Consider the following 12,827-nt stretch of genomic DNA (forward strand, 5'->3'; position numbering starts at 1 on the left):
CAACGATTTTGTGCTAAAAACTACCTACCTACTTCTGCCACCAAGCAGTAATATCAGCATTACTGTGTTCCGGTTTTGAAGGGCAAGGGTGCTGGTGAAATTACAGCCACATGGGACTTGTCTCAGGGTGACGGGCGCAGTGGTAAAGCCCCTCAGGTCTTTGCAATTTAAAGCTCTGAGTGGCACTGTAACTGATATGGACAGGCGTGTAGCTTGCCATCAGGCGCACGACTTGTTGGTCCCGTCACTTATATTACGAGTTATAAAATTTCACGTAACAATTTTCTACATGTAGTTCGTATTAATGTTATGATTTTCATGTGATAAAAGCACGTTTGGTATGTGGTAGACAGATAGAAAAAGCATTTATTCAGCACGTTACAACACTGCATTAGGTACATATAACAAGAAAAGGAAGTAAGAAAGAATCAATTCAATAAAAATTTAATTAATACAGTGAATAGCGACATCTCTCGCCAGGACTGGTAGCTGTAAAGGTACTAACTGGGTGATAAATCTGTAATAGATTTCTCATAGATGGCGCTACGTCTAAAAAGTCGTTGAAAGACCAAGTACAAAGACACGACGCAAGCACGTAGAAGAATTCGTGAGGTCCGTTGGTTCGTTCCGTGGCTTAGTTGGTATAGCGTCTGGCACGGTATGCAAGAAGACGTCGGTTCGAATCCGACCGGATCGAAGGAATTTTTTCTGAGTGTTCGATCTTTGTATTAATAATTATAACAAACTAGTGGAGTAATTTCACAAAATATAATTGAATATCAATTCAATAAAAATTTAATTAAGTAAAGGAAGTTTATAACAAATAATGTACTGAAAAGGTTTCGGCTAAGGACAATGCCGCCAACCTTTAAGTTTGCGGTGGTGATATTCTGCCGACACCAAAATGGTTGTGAAAGCAAGCAGCGCGCAGCAACTAACAGTTGGCGGTACATCGAGTGCAACAATTGTACTACAAATCCGCCACTATTACAGATGAAATAAGAACGCATGTGGCTTTATTATACTAAACTGAAACAAATAAAGAAACAAAAAACAAAATTCGAAAAAAAACCAAAAAAAATTAAACAAAAAGCAAAATACAAAAACTTCAGTTGGCGTTTCATTGGAGGTATCGATTTGTTATACAAAGATAAAGAAAATTTCCTCCGACCTGACTCGACTGACAGACGATGGTTCGAGTCCAGTAAGAGCGAAGAAATTCTTTGTTTGTTCATTCTTTATAATAATATCTATCAATAATAATAAAAAAACTAGTGGTGTATTTTCATAAAAATATATGAATATCATGTTAGTTTCAATGACATACAAATGTTGTAATAGATAGGTAGTAAAAAATCTACAACAGTTTAATTTTTATTGAATGTCAGAATGTGATATTCAATTATTTTTTTGTGAAATTACTCCACTAGTGTCATTGACTTACAAATAAATGGACGACGAGGCTAATACAAAAACCACGAAAAAAATGTCCCAAGTCAGCCTATTTAAGCGTAGTGACATGTAAAGGAATATGAAAAAGCGAAAACGTTGAATTTAAATTGTAATGTCATCGCAGTACTGTCTAATTTTGCTTGCTTCGCTGTCAGTCGAACAAACGAAGACTAAAGCGTGAATGACGCTCTGTATACGATTTTAACGCCCTATAAGTTCGGACACTTTTTAGCGCGGACCCGACGTCCATATAATTGTAAGTCAATGACTAGTGTGATAGAATTATTAATACAAAGAACGAACAGGAAAAATCCTTCGAACCTACGTCTCCTAGCAAACCGTGCCAGACGCAATGCCAAGTCACGGAACGAACCAGCAGACCTCACGAATTTTTCTAAGTGCTCGGATCTTTGCATTTTGTTTTCAACGACTTTTCAACCCTAGCGCCATCTATGAGAAATCTAGGAAAGTATTTCGTCACCCAGTTAGGTAGCCTTTACAGCTACCAGCACTGGCTAGAGATGTCGCTATTAATTGTCATTAAATTTTTATTGTATGTAAGAATGTGGCACCACCATAATACTCAATTATTTTTTTTGTGAAATCTATTTTTATGTAATTTACAACAGTTTCTTTTTAACTAGACATTATAATACATTAGACAAACTAGCCACTGTGCCGTGCTAAGTGGAGTTAGGTGTTCGTGTTGAAGATTTCGGGTTCTGAGATTGGTTTACGATTTCAATCTTGTTGGAAACTGCAACACTCATCCGCAGATATTAGGTTAGTGAGGTAAGTTTGAACGTTATAATTCCTCCACCGAGAGAAAGTTAGCCCGACTGACGAGAACTTAACGTTGTTTAACTAAAAAGGTTCAAGTGTTCTTAGGCGGTATAGATGATATATGAGATTTTTCACTTTTAGTGTAAACAGAACTTGTGATCACACCACGTCACGCCACGAACCAGTGTGGTTACAATATCTAGCCTTGTCAGGTCGAATGAGTTTTTATTTGTATTGAACCTTTGTTAATTAAACAAAGTAATAAACGGTGGTAAAAGACGATATTCAATAAAGTCAAAATTGAATTTTGTCGGTACATTGTTGATAGTTATCCATGGAGAAGCAGTAGACGGCAACCACATAGAAAGTAATTGGAAATTACACTGTTAGGCTGCGGTTACACCAAAGATGTGCGGGGTAGCTAGGCGGTGAGCGAGGAAAAAATCTACCAATAGGATTACTTCATTTTCTTAACCTCGCTTAGCACAACTCTGGTGGAAACGGGCTAGCGAATTTCTGGTAGAAACGCAACCTAAACGCCGTAATCACTTTTCTGAGACGCATATAACAAAACAGAACTTTCATATTTTTTTCTGTGCGTAGGTTACGCTTTTGTGAACCAATTTTGATGATTCTTTTTATTGGACAGAGAGTACCTCTGTATTGGTCCCACTTAAATTTAAAGAAAATATTCCATCTGGAAGGGTGGCAAACTAGGGGATGTATCCGGTATCGCGCACTTTCCAAAACCGATTGTTAACTTTTTAGTTTCCATTTGTATGTATGTATAAACAAAGTTTGAAGTCGGTTTCTATTTTTTAATAATTATTAATATATGATATTTCATTGTACGGTACTTTTACATTAAAATTTAATAAATAAATAAACAAGTAAACTCATAACGTTCTAAGACTAACATTTTAGAAGCTTATCTGTTCCTCTATATACTCAACACTAGCTTTGAACATTAGCTGCGAATTATGAAGCACACGGTTTATTTACGGAATATCTAATTAGGTTAACGTAACACAAACCTAGGGTGGGAGTTACACGAGTACCCGTAGGCCCGTAGTTGGTTTTCTGAAATCCATAACGTCGGGGATAGTGCAAAAGGCGCGTATCTGCACCGACCCAATTTCACAGGAGAGAGATTTAACGTTATTAGTTTGTTATTTTAATGGCTAAGACTTTTCTTTTTGCGCAGAAAACATTAGTTTATGTCGTCTACGGACTGGTAACAATAAATTCCCGTAATTCACACTAATTTAGTTGTTATGGCATTTATGCGTATTTGATTTGGCCACTAAATTACCGAAATATAAACTCATAATCCAATGCTACTCGTAGTTCCGCGTTATTGAACTATCAGACGATACAGTGAAACGACGTAGTCTGTCCTATCATATTCTGATATTTATTTACAATATAATTATTTATGTCATTTAAAAAAATATAAGTGATAAAAAATTGGCGCGAATTTGTAGTTACGGTTCTTAAACGAATTGAGTTCTCAAGTATCCGTTAGCGGTGGCTCTATAGCCAATATTCAATAAACACCTAAATAATATAACAATGGAGTCTGAGCCCGTATTTGTCCGTTTGAATGATAATGAAGTTGTTATGATGACTATAACGTAAGTTTACTTAATAATTAACACTTCATATTAATACATAGGCACCTAAATTACAAGTTGGTTTTGGCATTTTCATAACGTGTGGTCATCTTGCATTATACATTTTCATACATATAATAAAAAACGAATATCTTTCTAATTAAATAATCAAAACGAAATCCGAAACGGCAGATATTTAGTAGTAAATTACTACTAAAACTTTACCAATTATAATCTCTGTTATACTTACAAATCCAAAGATATTGACGTTTGTTACTTTTCAGAAATTGGAGGATTGAGTGAGCACTTAAAAATAATTATTATTCAAAAACGTTTCGCGTTAGTGGCTTGTTTTATATTTTACAAATTCATATGTAACTTTTACTAAATCTAGATATAAACGAAATTTAATTAACTTATTTGGTTCTTAAGAAATCGTTCCTTTTAAAAACGTGCGGATTGAGTGAGCATAAGAAAGCAGTAATCGATCTGTAATTAAAAACGATAGTTTAACTAAACTTTTACTAAAAACTAGTGCAATAATATGTAAACTTAATACTTTTGTAGAACTGACTGGCCCTCTGTGAGAACTGAGTGAGCACACATTAAGTTATTTCGATCCCCGGGGACCGTGGACTTAATGTCAAAATTACGTCTTCACATATCATCTGAAACTCAAAATGCCTTGAGCCCCTATTCTCCTTATCTTTTTACAAATAGAAAGATTGGTTTCTACAATTGTTTTAGAACTTTTACTAAATGACTAACACATTTTAAACATTTTACAGAGGGTGCTCACTCAATCAAGATACACGTCAAATAAAGTATGAAAATTCATTACAGTCCTATTCTCTAAACTTTTAAATCTACCTACTAATAAAGAACTATGTAAGTAGGCAAAAGAAAAACTCGTGCAGCAAATTGCCCAGTGTTCATAATTGGGAGAAAAACCGCCTGTGCCGCTTACTTAAAAAAAGAGAAAATAGCGGTAACATTTACGGTCGTATTCCAGAGCTGTATTTAATGCTCAAGTCAGGACTTGAGTATGGTTTGAAGCACTGGAAATACGACCCTAATGGCAAGGGCTTGAGTATGATTTTTAGCGCTTTAAATCATACTCAAGTCCTGACTTGAGCACTTGGTACTGTTCTGGAATACGACCCTTACACTAAAATGTTTTGGTATTCTTTTGTTTTGTCGACTTTTTTATATTTTGGTCGCGAAAATGACTGCTAGTAAGAAGAGCAATAACGAAAATGCAAATTGATTAATTCAAACACATCGTCATTTCTTTTAGCAATTGTATTATATAAATTGTAATGTTAATATTTTTTTACTTTTTCTGTTATACATCTTCCTTTATTTAGTCTTTTTTTATTCCTTCGCTATGTTTGAGAAAAATTCTATACATGCCTCGGCGGGAACGGGGATTGTTTGATCCTACTAATACAAGGCCTCGCTGGCACTCGTCATTGTAACTCACACTCATCCGGCAATCCCTTACTTCCCGGCCTCTGCAATAATGTACTATAAGCTCATGGTCAATATTTGAATAATATTACAAGGAAAAAATCTTGTATTTCACATTAAAGAGGAATTACCTAATAGATATCCACGGCCATTTACTAATATAAACTACTTCCAGGCTACCGATCTGCGCCATCTGGATATAAGACGGTATTTTGACCTTTTTCGGAGTTATAATCTGCAGTATGGACATTAGCAGTCCTCTTGGGTTTATAGGTCCGTGATGCCGGCAAACAGTAATATGAGCATTACTTCGAAGGGTGCCGGTGAAATTACAGGCATATGGGACGGGCACGGTGGCGGTGCGTCTCGGTTCTTTGCGGGTTAGTATACGTGTGCCTTGTATTGGATATAAGCAACGGGAAACTACAAGCGAATAGTCTATTTTCATATGCGCTTGCGGCGACGTGTCGATTTCATATCAATTGTATGATACCAGAATATTTGCTTCTAGTTACCGGTTGCTTGTATCCAACATGAGACGCACGTTTGTTCGATAGTCACTTGGAATAATAAAAAAATATTGTTACTTTTCATCACGCTTGTACGTAAATATTTTGACTGCGTGCAGGCTAACTCGACTATAATGCCCCAAACAAAACCCTCGGGCCTTTTTTCTTCTCATTACACGACCATGACTGTAATGAGAATAAAAAAGGCCTGAGGGTTTTATTTTAAGTTATCCTGCATGCAAACATAGTATTTACTGTATTTATTTAAGCTGTTTATTAATCCTGTACACAAAAAAGGGGACAAACATAATATTGAGTATTATGGACCCATATCAAAACCATGTCTTTTTATAATATCAAGTGACGGGGCGAACAAGTCGTGCTCCTGATGGTAAGCTACGCGCCTGTCCATAACAGTTGCAGTGCCACGCAGTTTTAAATTGCAAAGATCTGAGGGGCACTGCCACTGAGTCACCTTAAGACATGCTGACATTACTGCTTGGCGGCAGAAATAGGTAATGTGGCAGTACTTCCCTGGAGGAACTCGTTCATAACGAGCTCTACTGCTGCTACTGTCTAATTGCTGAAATTTTTGAAAACTACGATACAATTTACGTGCAAGTGTGATGAAAAATATTGTTTCTTTCACGGGCGGTACGGGAATTACGAACCTCGATTCAGAAAGCCTTCAGTCTTTGACGTCGAGCTTCTTGTTAAATACTTTTCCTCAATTTGTTATAAGTTTAAACTAGGCTGAATGTACGTAAACCTATGCGAATGTTTAAGACCTTCTGTCAAAAATTTATCTGTAACCTTTGTGCCTTGCCTCCAAATAATTCCGCGTTAATTTTCAAGTTTTATTGTTTTTATTCCAAATTAGAAAAATAAATATGTAGCTACCTGCCCTCGACACTTAACACTTCTAATTCCTTATTCATTGCCCCTAATACGCAATGTACTATTACGGTAGACGCCATTACTATCCATGAACGGTTTACGTTTAAATCATAACATTATTATTTATTATTTCGGTTCTCTATTTTACATTCTCGCTTCTCCCGTGACCTAAAAGATAAATTTTGAATTTTAAATGGGGAAAGGCGGTATCCGGTAATGGCACAGTTGACCGGGATCAGGCAATTCAAAAACCGGCGAAATACATGCCGTATCTAACAATATAGCCTTCTGTATTAAAGCATTTAGCAAGCAAATGCACGGTATGGGTATATTTGTGTGTAGGATGTGTATTAACGTAATAGAGCATACAACTACATGGAATTTCAGGTAAAGGCATGCCAGTTACATTAATGTGTACATTGCCTCCTCGAGTAGAGATGAAATAAGGGCTATACATTCCTGGTACTCGTAACTCATCAGTGATACATTACTTATAAATATCAACTCTCGTTTGCACTGAAATATAGACAGCGCCACCAACTAGAGATGGGAAAAACTGCTTATTTTTTTTAACGTTATGCTTTTTATAAAAAAGCGTGCTTTTTAAACGCTTTTTAGGTTGAAGCTGACAAAATCGTTTAGAAAACGTTTAGGCGCATAGACTTTCACGTTAAAAAAGCTTGCAACGTTGTGTTGATAGCGAAAAGCAAAAGTAGACCACTAAAGGTTTTAAGATAAGTAAGTTTTTTTGTAAAAAACGAGTTGTATTTTTGTTTATGAAATAACATTTTTATATGGCGTTTAAAAGTATTCAAAAACATAACTTGTTTAACTTTGTAGTTGTTAACCGTTGAAATGGAAAAAAACTGCTTATTTCTTAACGTTAAAACGTACGTTTAAAAAGCGTGCTTGTAAAAGCGCTTTTCACACGCTTTTTAGTTTGACGTTAAAAAGTCGTTTAGAAAAACGTTTAAGAGCATAGACGAACGCTTACGCTTAAAATGAAATAATAATAATAACGCATATACTCAACATAGCCCCGAACACCGAACACTAGGGAAATCCTGTGTCGCCAGTGTCAAAATGAAAAGCGTGTTTTTGCGCCTATTTTAAAATTTTTCTTTAAAGTGCAGACTTTTTAAAGTGCTTTTCGTTTAAACGCCCTCTACCAACAACTGACTTGTGTGTCCGTCGTATATCCAACTACGTCTCCGTATATTCCAAAAATATTCTGTATTTATTTTAATAAAAGACTCTAACAATGGGTGCTAATGGTATGCTGTTCCATTCGGTGGTGCGGGAAAAACAGCAAAACATCGAATTACAAAACAAACGGAATCAAATTTCATCGGTAATTAAATATTAAACATGTAATTTTGCAAGTTTCGTCCATTATAACAAAACTCAAATTAACTGCTGCTAATTTGAAATGAAACAATTGATAACACCCGTCAATTGTTTCGAACTCGGGCTGGCCAATCGAAGCGCAGTTGTCACAGTAATGACATGGCAGAATAGTTTCGAAACAAATTAAATGACATTTCGTCTCTATTTCTGGTTATATATTCGATATTTGCCGCATCGAAAAGTAATTAATTTCATTTAACCCTTAGAGCTGTTACACATGCCGACTTTAGTAGTCGCTATTTGTCTACCTGTATACACGAGCGGGATTTATAGGCGATTGCATCGGTGCAATCGATACAAACTAATTATCGATGAAATGTGATTCCGTTTGTTTTGTAATTAGATGTTTCGCTGTTTTTTTCCACAGCACCGAATGGAACAGCCGTTCATAGTCAGAGATATAATCTTTATTACAATAAATACAAAATATTTTTGGCATATCACCGTCTTTCTTTTTTCTTGCAAACCGTTAGGTTTTTGGTAACACCATATTTAACTTTTTAAATTGCTAGTGTTTGCGTGATTCTTACGCGTTCCGAGTCTTCGGCCATATTGTGTTGTTCGTATGAATTCGTAAGCTACACGCCTGTCTATAACAGTTGAATTGTCTTTCAGAGCTTTAAACCGCAAAGATCTGAGGGGCACTGCCACTGCGCTCGACACCCTGAGACATAAGTTGACAAGTTCCATGTGCCAGTAATTTCACCAGAACCCTTACGCTTCAAAACCGGAACACAATAATGTTGACATTACTGCTTGGCGCCAGAAGTTGGTGACGTGGCAGTATTTCCCTGGACTAACTCTTTCGCAAGAAGCTCTACTGTTACTTAGGATGTTTAACTACGATGATATTCAATTATTTTTTGTGAAATTACTCCACGAGTGTGAAATAATTATTAAAACAACGATCGAATATAATGGAAAATTCGTTCGAACCGGCTGAATTCGAACCAGTACATATCGCGTCGACGCTCTCCCAACCAGCAGACCTTACAAATTTTCCTATGTGCTTATTATAGATCTTTTTTGCCGTCTGTGAGAAATATAAACACATCTGTGAGAGTAACTTCATATACTCACGTTGTCGAGCTCTAACGTGTTGTAGAAGTAAGGCAAATTGGTATGCGAGTTGTTGCCGGTTTTTTGCCAATGCACCACATAAGAAGTCGCGTTGGCGCCGTCCTGTGGCGCTGCCCAATCGAGGAATAGCTCGTGGTCTGCTGATAGGAGTGCGTGAAGCTGACGCGGTGGGCCAGGGAGGATGCCCGTACCTGATGGAGGAATAATAGTTTAATACAGATTTGTTGTAGCTAAATATCGATAGTTAGAACTTAAGTTTTTTTTTAATCAGATGTTATTATGTTTAATCCGGCAACCGGCTGCAATAAAACTTGGCAAATAGATGTAATTCCACTACCTTTTGAGGTCGGTCCGATATTGAATTTCGTACAGAAGACAAGTTAAAACTGCTACTTAGTACCTGCATTTGATAGTAAGTATTGCGCCCTCTATAAAAATATTTTATTTTTATTTTTTTTGTTTTATTTATCAAAATTTCATTGTTAATTCATTTTACATCACACTTGCTCGTAAACAGTGTTATATCATGAAGACAAAGTCGAACGTAATGTCCTACATTTCGCCCACTGTCTTTTTCATTACATTACCGTCTTATGGCAGGAACGGATTTATTTTTTAAGTTAATTACGCTGTACTTCTCTACGTTAAGATTAAACAAAAAGTTTCTAAGCTTGAAAAATCTGAATCTATTCCGCCTAAGCTTAAAGTATAGAAAAAAAATTGCAAAAAAAACATTTGCAATTGAATTATATGTTACTAAATTAATTTTATTAATTAAAATTCTGTATTTTTAGTATTATGAAATTATTTCTTTTATATCTACATACATATATACATCATGGGTTATGGCTGCATGCGTGTTTGCCTTTTCAACATTTTAGTTTGAGTTAGTTAATATTATCGAGGTCTTAGGTTTCAGCGATTGTTACACATAGGAAATGAAACAATTTTTCCGGATTTAAATCGCGTATATTTGTTTTTTCAAACAAACCATAACGACTGTACCTACCACCTCAGTCAACCGTAACCATGGGACCCGTAAAGGGCCCGAAACGTTGGTTTGTTCCTATTAGTATAAGTAAGTTAGTATTATCTATGGAAGAATAGCTGGCCATCTGTTTATAAAAAAAAACTTGCCATTTGCAAATCCGTAATTATTGTAGTGTTGTAAATAGATATCGTTGTGAAGAGATATTTATTTTTCCTGCATTTATCCTTGTATTTATTTCCTTGCAAATGTACATCGTACGTACATAACACGGTCGGTACGGGAATTACGAACTTCGACTCGGAAAGCCCTCAGTGTTCGACTTCGGGCTTCTAGTAGTGTCTTGTTCGCAATGAATACATATTGTACTATACAATCATATCTTTTATCTATGATTCACCATGGGTGCGATGTTTTTAAGCTGTGATCATAACCAACGTTATGTAGAAACCTAGATAACGTGGTAAACCACATTTCGTAGCACTATTTAAAACTGTTTTATAATTTCTTCTGAAAAATATCCTCAGACGCTAGCTAAACAATAACTGACCTTCCTCAAAGCATTGTACGATATTCCCAATGTAGGGCACGCAAGTGTTGACACCGCCTGAGTACGCGCCCGAGCACACGCCCCTACAGCTAGCAGGGACACCTCTTCTGGCACAGCATTCTTCGTGGTTTCGGCCTGAGAAAAAAAACAGAAAAGTGTATTTTTCACAAACGGATCTTGTGGGTTTTTTTTGGCGTTTTTCAGTTCCTACAAAGCTCAAACCATGTGAAGTCTTTCTTTATATTTTTTTTTGACGTCAAGCAACGACGTTACAAACAAGTCGTGCTTGATAGTAAGCGACACGCCTGTCCATAACAGTTGCAGAGCCACTCAGAGCTTTAAATCGAAAAGATCTGAGGAGCACTGGCCACTGCGCCCGTTACCCAGAGACATAAGATGACAAGCCCCTGGTGTCTGTATTTTTTTTAATTTGTTTTTATTTATTACATTCAAAGCACCAAAAAAACAAAACATTCTAGTATAACATAAACTTAACTAAGTTTTTCCGTACACGGTTCATTCGTCGTACAAATAAATTTCTACGTGTAGTGTGCGTTCGTACTGCTGCGTGTTGACATTCCTCTTAGTGTGCGTGAGAGTCGTTAATAAAGGGTGTCACTACACCTTGATCCTTGTATGTACATCCCACCGCTGAACACAAGTCAATTCTAATAAATGGTCGTGAACTGTACTTTAACAATGTATTTAAAGTTATTACCTATGTATGTTGTTAGTTAAAATTACAAGGTTATAATTATTATATATTTCAATCACGTATTAATTTTTTATTTTTTCTAAAAACTAATTTTTTAATTTAGGTTTGACGTTTTTACAATTTAACGATATTTTTATTTCTATAGGAATTTCGTTTATTAGATAAGGTATTATATATTTTCATTTATTTTTACCATAAGGATTTAGATAAGACGGTATCAATAATTTATTATTATAGACAATTCATGTTACTGTAAATTGTAAATGTTTTTTTTTGGTATACAAAAATCTTGTTTTTAAATAAGTAAACAGTTCTTACATTAGATCAGATATTCAAACATACAAACAAGTATGAAGAAATAATATCATAAGTAAACTTATGATAAATAAATATATGAATATCATGGTAGTAAAATCACCATGATATCAATAAAATAAATGTTATATAGTTCAGGCGCGCACCGCTAGATGGCATTTATCTTTGTGCAATTGTACTTATATAAATGTTATACATGTATAAAGTGTCTAATGAAATTGTGTCTTACCTCCAGCACCACATCTCAGCAGCTTATGGAACTCCTGCGCACAAAGCGGGGCGAGTGTTCGCAGATCAGACATCTTGGCATCGAAGGAACAGAGAGGCATGCAAACGCCCGCCAGTTGCACTCGTTCACAACACGCTGATACGTTGTAGGAGCTTGCTGCTTCTTCTTCCTCTTCTATCATCTGTATCATTGTAAATTGGTACAGATGATTACTGCTTATGATAATTTACCAAAAATACTATGATCTAAGAAACACCTTAAACTATTTAAAAACAATTAAACAACTTAATGACTTATAAAATGTAATAAGATAGTGTCCGATTTTTTAAATGATTAAATGATTTATTTTAACGTTCTTCTTTTAAAATTGTGAATGTTATAGGCCCATTGAAATAATCGATAATTCACAGGCATGCATATATTATTCTGAATTTGACCGATGAATTTTGATTTTGACAACGCGGAGAAGAGAATCAACAACGACAGAAAGTATTTCAGAAACAAATTGGTACTTTAAATAAATTTGCACAGGACATACACAAAGGGCAGTGGGATAAAATTAGAAGGAATTTGATGTTAACACGGCGGGGAATTTAAGGGGAACGGATTAAAATTATTATTGACATTTAGTTACCGCAGTCCTTGAAGAAAAAAGTGTTCGAGCAGTGAGTGTTGCCAGCAATGACCTTCGGCTCTGAGACGAGGTCACTTACTATGGGCCTAGTAAAAAATCTCGAAATCACTCAACGAGCTGTGGAGCGAGCAACGCTCGGTATTTTTCTACGTGATCGAATCAGAAATGAGGAGATCCGTAGAAGA

The 12,827-nt window shown here is 35.8% G+C and overlaps 1 protein-coding gene across 1 annotated transcript in view; it reads right to left on the reverse strand.

Annotated features, from left to right (window-relative positions):
* Positions 1-6,868: 6,868 nt before the first annotated feature.
* LOC113231487 (Ig-like and fibronectin type-III domain-containing protein 2) overlaps positions 6,869-12,827 on the reverse strand; it is a 109,365-nt gene continuing 103,406 nt past the window's right edge. Inside the window, exons 12-15 of the mRNA XM_026465813.1 lie at positions 12,009-12,189; positions 10,750-10,884; positions 9,212-9,402; positions 6,869-6,892 (exon numbers count right to left, since the gene is read on the reverse strand). Of these exons, the coding sequence (XP_026321598.1) occupies positions 6,869-6,892; positions 9,212-9,402; positions 10,750-10,884; positions 12,009-12,189 (531 nt within the window). The remainder of the gene's footprint in view (positions 6,893-9,211; positions 9,403-10,749; positions 10,885-12,008; positions 12,190-12,827) is intronic.

Source organism: Hyposmocoma kahamanoa, unplaced genomic scaffold, assembly GCF_003589595.1.
Source record: "Hyposmocoma kahamanoa isolate Upper Pololo Valley unplaced genomic scaffold, ASM358959v1 65, whole genome shotgun sequence".
In the NCBI taxonomy this organism is placed as follows: Eukaryota; Metazoa; Arthropoda; class Insecta; order Lepidoptera; family Cosmopterigidae; genus Hyposmocoma; species Hyposmocoma kahamanoa.